Consider the following 14,286-nt stretch of genomic DNA (forward strand, 5'->3'; position numbering starts at 1 on the left):
TCACACTGTCTGACTTATGTAAGGTGGAAGGAACATATTGAGCCTTCAGTCACCCCCGCGACCCCTCGCCCCTGGGTATGGCACAGGCTCTCGCATGTCTGCAGCCCTCCGTCCGCGCTGCCTTTGGGGGCCTGGGAACAGATGTGACGGGGCAAAAGGATGCAGCGAAACACGGTTTCTGTTTACACTGGAGCCAGCCCCCCGCCTCACAGCAGCCTGGGCGCGGGATCCAGAGGAGAGAGGAGCGACCGCGGAGAAGGCACAATGGGAGGACAACAGACCGCGAATGCCAGACACGTCCACTGCTGTGCTTCCTTTAAAGCCTTCCCAGCAAAGGGCCCATTCACTTACTGCCTTTAGATTTCATTTTAGTAAACCACTCAGGCCGAAAATTTCCGTTTTTCCGTTTTTCTCCCTCTCTCGTCCATTTGAGCACCCCTCTGCTCCAAACTTAGGGCCCCTGAAAAAAGTACAAAACAGAACGATAGACTTAATTTTCTAAACTCCGGTGTTACAATAATGGAGCAGGAATTTGCACTCGATCAGTTGGGCTGCTGCTTAAAACTTATGAAATTCAAGTCATCCACTGCAAGTAATAATAATTGCACAAAAATCTCAAAGTCCCCCCCAAAAAAAGTCCTTTTCAGCCCATATTTAAGTAATTTGTTGCGCTTCAACTCAAGCGGCTCTTCCTGAATGGGAGTTACAGGCATGGGATGAGGGGAACCTGCATTTATCAGGGTCCCTCAAGGCAACCCCCCCCTTATTTCCTAATTTATCACTCTGATGCCCTTGCTATGGATTCACTCGTAGATATGCGAAATGCCTCCTGTTTGTCTGGAATGACTCAAAATGTTTTTGCCATCAATAAAATAAAAACTTAAGGTTAGAAAGCCATTTATTTTCAAATGTTGTTCCCTTGGTCTTAAACATCTCATCTGTATTCTCTTCCTTGTCCGAGTAAAGTCTGTGTAAACCTGGACTTTGAGTTTGCATTGTAAATGGTTGTGAATCGGTTACTTTGTGATTAAATAAAAGACCCGTCAATGTTGGCCCTGTCCGTTTGCATAACAGTCAGTGAAGCGTCTGCTTTTGTCTGCAAACATCTAACAATTGAAGGCCCCATTGTGGGGCAGAAACGAACCCGTTTTGCCCCCAGTTTTGCTGCTTTAAACGCCCTGTTGCTCCCCTGATTTGCTGACGCTGAAATCCACGTGAATGCAGACCCGAGTCACGCGGCTCTCGCCCTTATCCCCAGCAATGGTCCCATATGCTTGTGAAAAATGTGTACGTCGTGTGCTTTCTTTCCGGCTCAATTTGTGCCCGAGCACCCCCCCCCCAACACCCCACCCCGCTCTCCCTCCAGGGAATTTGCGCTACACGCTATTTATAAAAGATTAACAGCTGGGACCCTCGCAGCCAAACGGTGCAAGGGGAAACGGTTGTGGAAACTTTGGGTTAACGCGAGCATTTGGAGCTGCCGGCTCCAGCGTCCGTGTGAAGCCGCGGGCTTTGCGGCGGGCTGGAAGGGCCGCTCAGGAAGTGCCTGTCACCCTGTTGCTCGACAAATGTGTTTCTATTGTGGCCCCGACAAAGGCATTAAATTTTGCCGGCCGAGAGGTGCTCCGACCCCTCTGCGAAGTCTGTCCTCAGCGCCATCCAAGAGATTCCCAGGAGTTTCCCTGGCGAGCTTTCCGGCACAGAGGCCCGGAACAAAGAAACCAGCGCTGGTCCCCGAGTCCAGTTTCCTGGGTCGGATAAAGAACCCAAATTGGAGGAAATTGGCAAAGCTTTGTGCTAACCACGTAAGCGTATCCTGATTTAATATACTCTACTCCATCCTGAAGGGTTGTTAAGAAAATTTCAGTGATCGTAACAGAGAATGAATGAAGTATTAAATGGATTCCCTTAAAGGGCAGATGGATAAATGCAGAAGGATGTAATAGTGCAGCCAGCGTTATGCCATTACGCCCTGAAGACAGCTTGCTCATGCAATGAGAAAAACCAAAGGCATTCTCAAATCTCATTTCGATACCAGCTCTAATAAGTGAACGCTGGAATTAAAAGACGTAGAAAATAGCTTATTTAAATCTTAAAACGAGAATAACTTAAATGTAATTAAAATTAGAGTAACGAGATTTAAAATGAGAAAAATTAGATTTGCGTGGTTTTCACAGACATGAATTTGGGAACAAATTGGATCGTAAGGTTTAACGTGTTTCGCTGTTTAGAAAACGTAACAAACCCTGTCCTTGCTCACACGATCAAACTCCTGTGTGTGACATCCATCCATTTCCAGTAATCCATAGATGTTTCATAAACAATTGCCTGTTTGTTGGAGCACTCAGAGCAGGTGATGTGATAGACAGCAGTAGAACTTTTCATGGGCCGTTCTGGGATTTGGATGCTTTCTTTGCCGGCCAGCTGTAAACTCTGTTTCATAGAGGAACTCTCCGAAGGCCTCGTCTAAGGGAACTGCAGTGCAAAAATGGCATGTGAGGACAAGGGAGTAAATTTTTTATTTTTCTGGAAACTGCATGAACTTAAAATATGGCTCATCTTGATGACAGAACCCCACGCTGAACTAAGGATCCACCGTTCCCTGTACATTGTCACTATGAACACGCTTGTGCCCAGTAGGGGACCTACAGAACTACCCTTTCTCAAGGTGCTGAGCCTAAAAGTGAACGTGTAAAATCACACAAAATTCTAGATTGAATTCCTTTACATGAAACAATTGGCTAAGCAACATAGTAATAATAATGATGATAACGATAATTCATCTAATCATCTGAAGATCTGGTTGCTTGGGACTAAGAAAGAATACCTTATTATGAAACGTTGTCTGACACACACTGCATGTCTGTAGATTCTTCTTCCATTTCCACGCTATCAGTTGATCCCTGTTATGCTCAAAATATGGTGTATTTAGTGTATGATGTAAATAATACTCTTGGATAAACATCCACCCATTTATGGTTTTTTTTTTTTTTTGCCGGACGTAAATTTGCATCCATGCGCTTCACCTGGGTGAAAGTGGCAGTGGGCATGTTGGAATGCACCTGTTGCTCTCAGTTATAACACAGCTGCAGCACTCGTCAACTTGTCAGCTTGGCAAAGTGTAAAAAATGCTGTTGCACCAGCAGCGGAAATCAGCGACAGACAGCTTAGAAACAAGACGGGGCCCTTACGTCCACAGCCCCCGCTATACCATAAACGCATCCTTCACTTTCTCTCTTGGACACCACCGTTGTCTGTAGCAACAGGGCTTTCTTGCCCAGCCGCTACATGATCAGTGACGGACACTCGTATGTGACAGAAGACATTAAATCCCCCTAGTCAGTCTTGAGTTTTTGGATTTGTTTATGGCACTGGGTTTCCAGTAGATCCCAGTGTCCCCACAAGGGTAGAAGACCTCTTAGCCACAAGTCTGCTGGATCTCTGGCCCCTTCCCAGACAGCCCTGGAAGGTGATGAAAGATCATTCACGGATCCTCAGTCTGCATGGGTACATCTAATCTTCAGGGAGTCCCCCTGCACCGCGTGGAACCCAACTAAGCGGCTGTTAGTGGCTGGGCATTTGCGCCTGATCTTGTTACAGTTACACGCTAATAAAACCCGCTGTAAAAGAAACACGAGTGATTTGAGCAAATCTGGCCAATTAAAGACCATGGCATCTGAACCCATTAATTGGAGCTAAATACCAAAAATAAAGTGGCCAATTAAGAAAGCTAGCTCCCAGCGGACAGCATGATAGGATGGCCTCCGCATTTCAAAGTGCTTTTTGTCTCCTTTCCCGGTGCGGTCCTTAACCACAAGCCCTTTCCTTCTGCTATTGATACTCCCCAGTCAAAATAGCGGTGCGCAAACTCCTCATTAAATGTGACCTACTATGCCATGTGCCGACTCTCTTGTGTCTGGCTAATGGGGCTTGGCTGCGGACCCTATAGTTTCTCTAATGACCGCAGTGTCAACCTGTCTCTGCAATCCGGCTGGCAGCCCGACTCGACCCGCTCCCATCGCCGCTCCCGCTGCTCCTCCCGCGCCCCTCCGGCTCTCCTCCAGGGCTCCTCTCCAGATGCTTCTGCCGAACTCAGGGTGATGCACAGTCCTCTCTGGCGAGTCCACATTCTAACTGTTGTAAAGCAGAAATGCTTCCGCTGATGCTAGATGTTGATTCCAACTAGGACAGTGTGTTCGCTCTGCTTTCCCGTGGGCAGGTTGGTAAGAAGGGAGAGCAAGAGGGCATGTTGTGGAAAGGAGGTACGAGGAGAAAGTCTTAAACCATATTTTCATTTATTAGGAATGGACTTGTAGGTGAATGCAAGCAGCGGTCAGGAACACTTTTGATGGGGTATAGATCCATGTCAAACGTAAGGACCTCCCACTAACGTCCCCTTACGCTTGTTTTTATGCAGACTGGTAAAGCATGGAGTCAGTCTATAGATGCTTATTATTTGCAAATGGGGGGGAAAAACTAAGTCAAATTCGGCATCATCGCATGATATTTATTGTGTATTCCCCTGGATTCTACCTAGATTCCTCTAGGAAGACATGTGATGTTGAATTTCCTGAAATGTGAAACATGGTAGATTACATCGTACTGCAAATGAGGAAGCGGACAGGGAAGAACATACCGCGCAGTGTATTTTCCGTTTATTTTCTGTACAAAAACACGTGTGAGGAGAGCCCAAGCAAAACCATCAAACTAATGGATTGCATTAAATGGAAATTCCAGGAGCTCATCAAATTCATTACGTTACAACAGGTAAAGAAGACTGTGGTTTTTTTTTAATGAGTTTTTTTTCCTAAACTTAAGACAAACAGCTTACTGGCAAAAATGCATAATCCGAAAAATGCGCTTCTTCGTGATGCGGAGGACATCGGAATCCTCGCGTGAGAATCTCGTTTCCCCCACGTAAGCCTCCCTTAAGTGAGAGATGTATCTTTTGTCATTTCTGTTTATTTTATGGGTTTGATTGTTACTGAAACGTTTGCGAAAGTTACCTTTAATCATTTACCACGCAAAACCTTTTTTATGGTTTATTTCCTCCCGAATCTCTTTCTCAAAGCAGAAGTGCAACATCAGACCAGACGTGGAATAGACAGGATTTTTTTCAAGGTTATTTTGCTATTATTATTATTGTTTGTTATTTAAAGGCAGCAGGTATTACAAGTTCTTCAGTCCTGTAAGTACACACACACACACACACACACACACACACAGCACACGCCGTTCCCAGCTGCCCCGCTATGCCAACTACAGCAACAGTTTGCCCAAGGCTTCCTGCTGTCAGTCACATTTCAGCTGCTGGAGGCGATTCCTTAAAGCCTCCGTAACTGTGCCCCCCCATCAAATCCTCATTAGGCCTCGTTCCAGATGTCCGTTGATTTCTGACAGGACCCTTTGTTGGGTGGGTTTGGGGGGGGGGGGGGGGGCTGTGGGCAAATGGCCCTTTTGCTGAATTCGGTGTTTATCTGTTCTTTGGAATCACAGCGCTCAATTGCTCCTCTGCCCTTGTTTTATTCCCTTGTTCATAAACATTGTAAGACATTGGCGCGCGCACGCACACACACACACACACAGACACACACACACGAGTGCACAGAGGACTACAGTTTTTGGGTTATGATGAAGTTCATCTCTGCGCTGCATCCAGGGACAGGGCAGCACCACCCACCTCCCAGTCATGGCAGACAGTAACCAGAGGGCATCCTCCTCTTCAGCCTCTTGTGGTACCTAGAAGGGAAGCTGGCAGCGTCAAGAGACGAGGATTTGAGAGTCAAGTGTTTTTGAATGGCAGTGTTGGTGGTCTCGGTGCGACAGCTTAGGAAACAAGGGGAAGAAACATGGGGACAGGCGATGGAGTGGGTCCCGCAGAAGCACATGGCCACTCTCTTTTTCGTATTTTTTTTTTTTTTTACCCCTCAGTTACTTGCGGAAGCTTGGCAGAAGAACTGACTCTCGGCAGCAAAGTAGCAGACCCCTCGACACTTTGTATGCAGCAAGGTGGCGGAATGACAATAACTCCATTCATCGTGGAGGGAGCAGCGAAGGCAGTGGATCTCTCCCCTGTCTGTCTTCGAATAGGGATGCTGGGGGTTGGGGGGGGGGTGGCACTTTTTCTTTAGCTTTCAGAGCCAGGCAGCCGGGTGCGGTGGGGGCTGCATAGCGCAATGGGATGTGTAGCAGGAGGAGAGGGAAAGTGAGGGAGGGAGGGTGGGTGGGGGGAGAAGGAGAGAGAGAGAGAGAGAGAGAGAGAGAGAGAGAGAGAGAGAGAGAGAGAGAGAGAGAACGAGGGCTTCCATGTTGAATGATTGAGGGAGGAGGAGAGGAAACAGAAAACTCCATCAGATGAAATGAGGTGAAAGTAATTCAGGCATTAATCAAGCCTGAGCGAAAGGGAGGGTGGTGTTCTCTCCACCCCCCACCCCCTACCCCCCACCCTGCTGCGGAAGCGTGAGGGAAGGTGTGAATGAAGAACTTTAAGAGTGGAAGAGAGAGAAGCGCCGGACACTATCAAATCATGTCGGAGTCCAACAGCAATGCGGCTTGCACTGTGGATCAGGTCAGTGTTTAACGCCTTCTCGCTGATTGTCCAGCTCATCCACATCCACCGTGCACACATACCCCTCCGCATTTTCTTATCACTTCCTATGTTAGTTGAAAATTTTGGGGTGGGAAAAAAAAAAAAAAATTTTTTTTTTTTGATTGCAAGATTTACTTTGATTCATTTCTTGTTTAGTTTTGTTGCTGGGATGGGGGGCGCCTTTAGTTGGGGGGGGGGGGGGGGGGTGAGTTTGTCCGACTATCAAAGCAGCAATTGTGCCGAGCTGCCCGGACGACGGTGCGGGGTCCTGAAAGAATTGAATTAATCAAGACGACCTATTGTCCGCACCGCCTTATTTTTCAGCGATCATTCAGGGGGTCCGTGACGACTCAATAGCCCCCTTACCACGTGAGGACGGAGGCAGGGCTCCTTAAAAACCAGCCCACGTGTGGGCAGAAGTGAAAAGTTTTTATAACTAATTGCGGTGGGAGGCTCTGGTCGTGGTGGTGGCAAAGGGCTCTGCGATAGTTCCTAAGGAAGTGGGCAGGGTAACTGTAGCTCTGAGACTCGCAGAGGAGAAAGGGGTGCAAACGTTTCCGGAAGAAAAAGGGGGTTTGGCTTATATTTATTCTTCTTACCAGCGCTTTTTTCAGTGGCCTCAAGACTTGGCAGTTCAACAATTCCCAGGGAAGATTTGTTCTAAATAAAATATATAGATATCCGTTATGGCACTTTTCTCCCCCCCAATTTATGCGGAGAGCCAAACGCTGTGATTTCCTTTCGCCTGCTGCTGCTGCTAACGCAGAGAGAGCTTCTTACTGTAGAATATCAAGAGTAAAGAATATAGACGTTAAAATACGTCTAAATTTCGCTAAAGATTGTGGAGGAAAAAAATGGGACTGCTTGCGGTAGGTAAATTTTAACCTTTGATAGCTGAGAATGCATGAGCTATTGTATCACTTCAAAGTGAAACTTTAACGACTAAAAATTGTACTCTGTGTTTCTGAAGTTGACTTTTGACTAGGCTTTGGCTTTTTCCGTAATTGCCCAACCCGGCCGTCTTGTGGTTTTGTTGCGCTCCGGAGTTCGTCAGTGTCTCTAAACGCCAGTCCTCACGTGTTGCGCTTGGTTTCTGAGGAGGTATCAGTGACCGATATCATTGTCTGTGAAAGAACGCCGCGGAACTGTCGGCAGACGAGTGTCTGGGAAAAGCTGTCGTGAAGTACTCGAGGGTTAGAGTAGAGTACACGACGCGGGTCCCGTACAGTCTCTAGTGATGTGCTTTCACGTAGAAATGAATAGACGGTGACATCAGGTGCATCCTGGGTTAACCTTGTTGACAGCCTTGAAATTTTGCCTTCTTTCCAGTTGATTTTCAAAGGTCATGGTTTTCCTGCTAGTCGGTTAAATCTGTTTGCCGTACTCACAACGCCGTTTACTTTTCCCCCCCGCACAATTACCGCGGTGACTTGCCACCGTTCGCTAGTCAGTGAACTTTAAGAATTACAGATCCATTTAAGACATGGTTGAAGTTAAATGATGGCATTTCTTCGTTCATGCTATCCGGGGTGAAGAGGAAATAACGTTAGGCAGGTGCGTTGGATCCAAAACCTTATGAATATGATTGAAAAAGACTTGTTTGCTACAGACTCCAGGTTTCATCTTCTTGGGTTAATGCCTCTCGATAGACCTGTCCGTGTAACTCTGAACGCGAGATTTCCAAAGCCGCTGTGGAGCCGAACGTATTTGACAGGGCGGCCTCTGGAACAGGTGCTTGCGGCAGGTTGGTCTATCGGGAGCATTTCTAAATGATTTTTCTGGAAAGCCTCGTGCTGATCCCCAGCAGCAGGGCGAAGGACACATTTGGGTAACTTTGTGATAAGGAAGCCTCAGAATCAACGCAAGCATGTAGAAGTTCTGGAGTTTTGCTCCATAGTTTTGTTTTTGTCCAGTGAAGGAGGCACCAACTCTTCTGGAGAGCCCTTTTCCTCGGTAGGAGGGAGAGCAATTGTCTGATGGCATCTCCAACCCTAAGGCACGCTTGAGCGGTAATTGGAGTAATAAGAACTACTGTCAGCAGTAATAATTGCACAACGGGCACCTCTGACCGACTGTGACACCCTTCAAAATGAAAGTTTAATTATCACTCAAACCATCAGCTTTTCCAGTAGCTGTATGAGGAGACTTTGCCTGCTGAGGAGAAAAGAGCTGAAATCTTCGATTTCCCCCCCCCCCCCCCCCCCCCCGTTTTAATTCTGCTCTAAAACGATTTGAATGAGGTTTACCTTATTTTCATCATTAAAAAGTGAAAAACGCACCTTTTGACTCTAGTGTAACAGACTCTGTGACTAACGTCGCTAGTTAATGTCGATCATAAAATCAGTTCGTTGAATTGAAACAATGTTTGTAAATGGGTGATACTGGGTCTACAAAGTTATAAAGTTTAAATCCAGATTATAGCAAAGTATAACTGTTAGAAATGCTGTCAGAAAAAATTTTGCGCTTTACCTAGCTTACATGCTGATATTATTCTACAGGAATTGTCAGTACATTAGCAATACTGATATAAAAGAATGTTTTTTATAACTATACCCAGGGCACAGGTATACTGTAAAGCTTTAATAGTGTAGAACTATGATGTTCTACACAATTATTTTATAGTTTCAGTGCTCTGTAGTGCTCAACGCTTGAATGCCGTGACATATTTTAGTTACATTGCTCTCAGATGTTGACAACTAAAAAGTCATTATAGCTCTGATTTGAAAACACTCTGTTTTGCATTATTTCTATCTTAATTTGTAATTTAAACAGTGTGAGAATTTGCAGGATTTTTATCAAACGCATTATTTATGCTAGATGTTTTTCTTAGTGCCGTGTATACCATGTACTTTATATTTTAATTTTCTTTAAATAGTTATACGATGTGAATTAATAATCATAATAATAATAATAATTTTAAATAATAACGATCACAAAAAAGGAAAAGTGAAATGTTCAGTTTATTCATAAACAGGTGACTGTTGGTAACTAGTTAAAAATTTTACTTTTGTAATCTTGTGTGAGACCATGCCAAGACCTACTGAAAACAGCACAGAACTGTTAAAATTCAATTGCAGTAATTCTGTAACACATTAATGTTTTCGTTAAAGTCCTTGACTTCAAACATGAAATTTGGTTAATTTTTACTTGCCATTATTTAGATTGGGTTCTCTTTCTATCCCAGGCACAGTTCGTAATACGGACATTTATTGTACTGGCAGGTGCGTGGCCAACACAAACAGTGTGAATTATAATAAAACAAACAAGTTAAAACCCTCTTATCGCCATTCTTTGCACTGCTGTAGAAACAATGGAAAATGGCAAAAAAAATATTTTTACACTCAAGGCCTGAGGTACATAGTGTACTGGATGCTTTTGCAGAATAGTCTTCGTTTGTCATCAGGTGTTGCAAATTCAAGGAGAAATATCTGTCTCTCTACTTTCTCCCACCAGTGTTTGTGATTCCTCATGACACAGAGAAGGTGGAAAATATGTAATTATGTAATTATGGCAAAGGGGGGTGCGGTGGTGCAGTGGGTTTGGATGGGTCCTGCTCTCTGGTGGGTCTGGGGTTCGAGTCCCGCTTGGGGTGCCTTGCGATGGACTGGCGTCCCGTCCTGGGTGCGTCCCCTACCCCTCCGGCCTTACGTCCTGTGTTGCTGGGTTAGGCTCCGGCTTGCCCTGACCCCACTTGGGATAAGCGGTTACAGTCAAGTGTGTGTATATAATTATGGAAAGTATTGACAGTGAGGGACAGACCTTGTGTACCGGCTCACTGTTTTATCTGTTACATGTGGAGCTTGCACAGTCCAAACAGTGTGAAATTAATGCTCAACCTGTTGTTAAACCTACTCATGAACCTGCTGGGAGCAGCTTCTGATTTTGGAAAAAAATGGAGCTATAATTGCAATATTTGACTTAGAATTCAAGAAATAAACACTACAGTAAGGCAGAGTGCTTTGACACTGGAATATTTTGACGTTATGAACACGCGGAGTTTGAAGGGATACAGCTGTTACGGTGGTAGGAGAGAATGCAGCAAGGAGGATGTTGTTGGAGGGGTACGTTTTGTTCTTCCTGAAGTGAATGACCGGTAGAGACAGACAGTAGGACGACCACCATGTAGCTCCCTGTTGGGAGTAAAAGCGTAACGGGTCTACATGTGAATGAAGGGTCTATGGCAAGGCGACCAGCAGCGGGTGGGGGAGCGGGGGGGGCGCGTGAGCAAATGACTTGCCGCGCCCTGCCCCTGAGCTCGCTGGCAACGGGGGACCCCATTCCGCGAGTCACCGGGCAGCGTCTCCACGCAACGCTGGCACGGCCTTGCGGCCCCGGGAAGGAAGCAATCAAGACGTTCATTTGTCTCGGCGTTCTCCCCGTGGGCTCCGCCGCGCTCAAAGAGCTGGTGTGTGAAACCTTCCGAGTGCCGTAGTGACGAGTCGCTCCGGTGTTCGCTGGTCCTCTGTTTCCGCTCGCCTGTAAAAGAGGAAAGAACCCCACCCGGTCAGCATCGCTTCTCTTCATTTTTACATTTGTTCACTTAAGCTGACACTTTCCTCCAAAGCAACTTACAGTGTAAAGGTCACAGTTAGTACATGCTTATAATCACTTACCCATTTATAAGGCAGAGTAATTTTACTAGAGCACCTTAGGGTAAGGTACCTTGCTGAAGGGTATAACAGCCGGGATTCAAACCTGCAACCTTTGGGTCCGAAGGCAGTAGTGTTAACCACTACAGTACCGGATGTCCCTCGCTCCTTTTCCCCAGCATAAAATTTTCTCCAAACTGTCCCAAGAATTCACCAAGTTATCTGACATACGTTCAGTTTGCTATTTTGAACGTTGCAGATTCCCGTTTACAAAGCGCACTGTGCCGGGAGAATGTTTATTTATAAAGTGCCACATTTGACGGATTTCAACCCATCTAAATACCATACCGGCAGAAGATAACTGTGAAAGTGTGATCTCGTAGCAGTTCCGTAGTCACGGAAATGTTTCATACGCTGGTTCGGTACAAAGGTACCGCTCAGGCAGGCAGAATAGGCGAGTTACTCTGCAGAAGACGTCTCGCTGCTGAATTCACTCAGTTTGACCTGGTTCTAGATTAAAGGTGGTTCGCAGTGGAGAATTTCTGCTAATGGTGCAACGTGTTGTCTAGAAAACCAGCCCTTTGAAGCGCCTAAAATGCTGTTATTTTGTCTGAACTTCTGACAAATTCCTCATGCTCAGCTGTTGCCAAAATTTCCAGCGAGACCCAGGTGCGGCGGCCCGTCTGGGTGCGGTGTGTGTGCTGACCCACTTGTTCCCTCATCCTCGGCTGGCCGAGTCCTGCTCCCAACACAGGCGACGGCACCCCGGGGACCGACAGCGTGGATCAGACGGTCATGCATGCCAGCATCTCGGTCCCCCCCCCCCGACATCTCCTCCTTGCTGGAAGAGACATGGACGCTCCGCTTCACGGCCGTTCTGCTCAGTACCTCTTTCCAACTTCTTCCTTGCTGTAACACCACAACATCTTGGCTTTAAGATGAGTGTGTGCAGAAAGTGGTCAGAATGCCATTTTTTGCAGTTCACGATCGTCTTTGTTCTTGAAGCTAAGCTGTTGAGTCATGAAATATGATTTGCTTTGCCCTCAATTTCCTTTAAGACGAATATGAATGTCTTGACACTGCCGAGGTCAACGTGACCTGGGTGACCCCTCAGATCTTTCTCCATCTTTGGCGCACCATCGCTGCTTTGGCCCGATTGTCACGGCAACGAGTCCGTCGTACATTAATGAGAACCCGGCGCAGCCCGTGGCCGGCCGAACGAGGAGCCGGGAGGGACGCGCGCGTGCGGCGGCGGGAAGAAGGAAGGGTCAAAGGAGAGACGGGGAAAGAGGCGAACAGCTTGCCAGCCCCTCGGCTCCGCGGGCTGCTCTGCCGCGCCGCTTAACACCCATCCTGGCTGCTAATTGAATGATGTAGTTAAGCGAACACAGAGGCCAAACCCAGGCAACAGGCACAAATCCACAGTGACAGCCCACCATCCCGGCGTCTGCGCTTTTCAGCTGTGCAACGCAGCGAAGCCTCGCCAAGCGGAGGGCTTGTTATTGCACCAATCGGAGTTTTTGCGTGCGGCGAAAGGTGTTTGTGGATCACCTGCGTGAACGGGGTGAGCCCATCCCTTTCGGCGCCGTATTTACGTTGTATTTCGGCTGTATGTTTATATGAATCGGTACTTTTTGTTTCTGCTGAAGTTTAATGTTTAACTGTTTACTCCCGCCTTACTGCCCACGTTGTGCATAACTCGCGGCGCTGCACGAAATGTAACCGACTTGTTGTGAACATTGTTTGATGTTTTTCGAGCGGAATTTCTACTTCCGTGAGCTCTAACGGCAATGGGAACATTTCGTAAACCCGCTCCCGTACATTCTTCATATCGCACGCTACGATGAAAGCTGCTCCTGATGCCGGATATATCGATACGCTGAGAATCATTTCCTGAACTGTTTGTGGGCACTAAAAAATTGAGATGCTTTCAATAGATTTGAAGTTCTGATCTGAAATTACTGGGGAGAACTTATTCGACCAGGTGCTTTACTGAGTGAAGGATCAATAAACTGGGCAATTATTTAGGATTACCGGTAAAAGTTCTCCGCAGTGGACTTTCCAGGCTGAAGGTAAACCAAATACCATTTTGATGATGTTGGGTTTCTGAAGGGATGGAGCCATTGTTACGGGCAGTTTTAATCAGTTTTAATCAGCGACCTGCTGTTGAAAAGACTCCGAAAGCATATTTCCTGCCTTCTCTGCCCTATGCCAAGTCTATTTTATGAAGTAGATGAATAAGAAGATTAACATTCATCTTTCAGCTGGCAAACGGGGCACACCCTAGACAAAATACAAGTCTGCTGTAGAGAACGAATGTGCACTCTCGTGCGTAAGTGCACACGCGCACATAACCAACGTAGGCGTCGGTCCATGTCCGAATTATATTCGTTAGTTATACAGTGCTTCCTGAAAACATGCGAAATAGGGATGGTCCTTTTTCTTGTGTAGAATATGTCAAAAACCTTATAAACTCTACAGCTTCACATAAACTTGTATAAAGAATAAATTATGATTTACAGGCCTGATTCTACTTACCTACTTGGTTTCACCAATACAACTGTGGGTTCACTTTTTTTGCAGCTGCGCTACTTCCCTTTTTCTACTACAGACATGATTTCCTCTAAAGCAACATGTGGAATTGGTCATCACACAACTATTATGTCACATGAAAAAGACGGTTGATGAAATTATGATTTTGCGGGTATCGTCATTTCAACCATATACAGTGAAACGAAACAACGTTCCTCCAGGACCATGGCTTCTAGACGGCGGGGGGGGGGGGGGTGAAGAGCAGCACCTTAAATTACACGGTAGTAAATTATAAACTAGTTGAACCAATTTCTGTCCAGAAAAATAAGAAAAGGCCCATGAACATTCCTGGTAGCATCAGCTGTCCCAGCATTCCACCTCTGTATCCTGTTTACAGATTCCTCATGGGAAGGGGGATAAACAACCTCATACATTCAGCCAGATGTGATTTCTCCAGAGCATTCCTTTCCAGCAGTTATTAACCTTTATTATCTGATGCTGCCTTTATGCTAAGTGACTTAAGAGTGTGTGATAATGAGCTTTGCAGTGATTTACCCATGTGTGCAGCTGGGAATT

At 46.2% G+C, this 14,286-nt stretch overlaps 1 protein-coding gene across 9 annotated transcripts in view; it reads left to right on the plus strand.

The window, feature by feature from the left end:
• Positions 1–14,286, plus strand: part of slc6a9 (solute carrier family 6 member 9) — a 59,965-nt gene that overhangs the window by 26,745 nt on the left and 18,934 nt on the right. The window contains exon 1 of one of the 9 annotated variants that reach the window (XM_018753503.2): positions 6,327–6,568. The exons of 7 other annotated variants lie outside the window; for them this stretch is intronic. In XM_018753503.2, coding sequence (XP_018609019.1) covers positions 6,476–6,568 — 93 coding nt within the window. In that variant the 5' untranslated portion in view covers positions 6,327–6,475. Of the gene's footprint in view, positions 1–6,326; positions 6,569–6,979; positions 7,459–14,286 lie in introns of those variants that run through there. One more of the 9 variants, XM_018753512.2, reaches the window with a different exon arrangement.

This window comes from Scleropages formosus, chromosome 3 (genome assembly GCF_900964775.1).
Source record: "Scleropages formosus chromosome 3, fSclFor1.1, whole genome shotgun sequence".
Taxonomy (NCBI): domain Eukaryota; kingdom Metazoa; phylum Chordata; class Actinopteri; order Osteoglossiformes; family Osteoglossidae; genus Scleropages; species Scleropages formosus.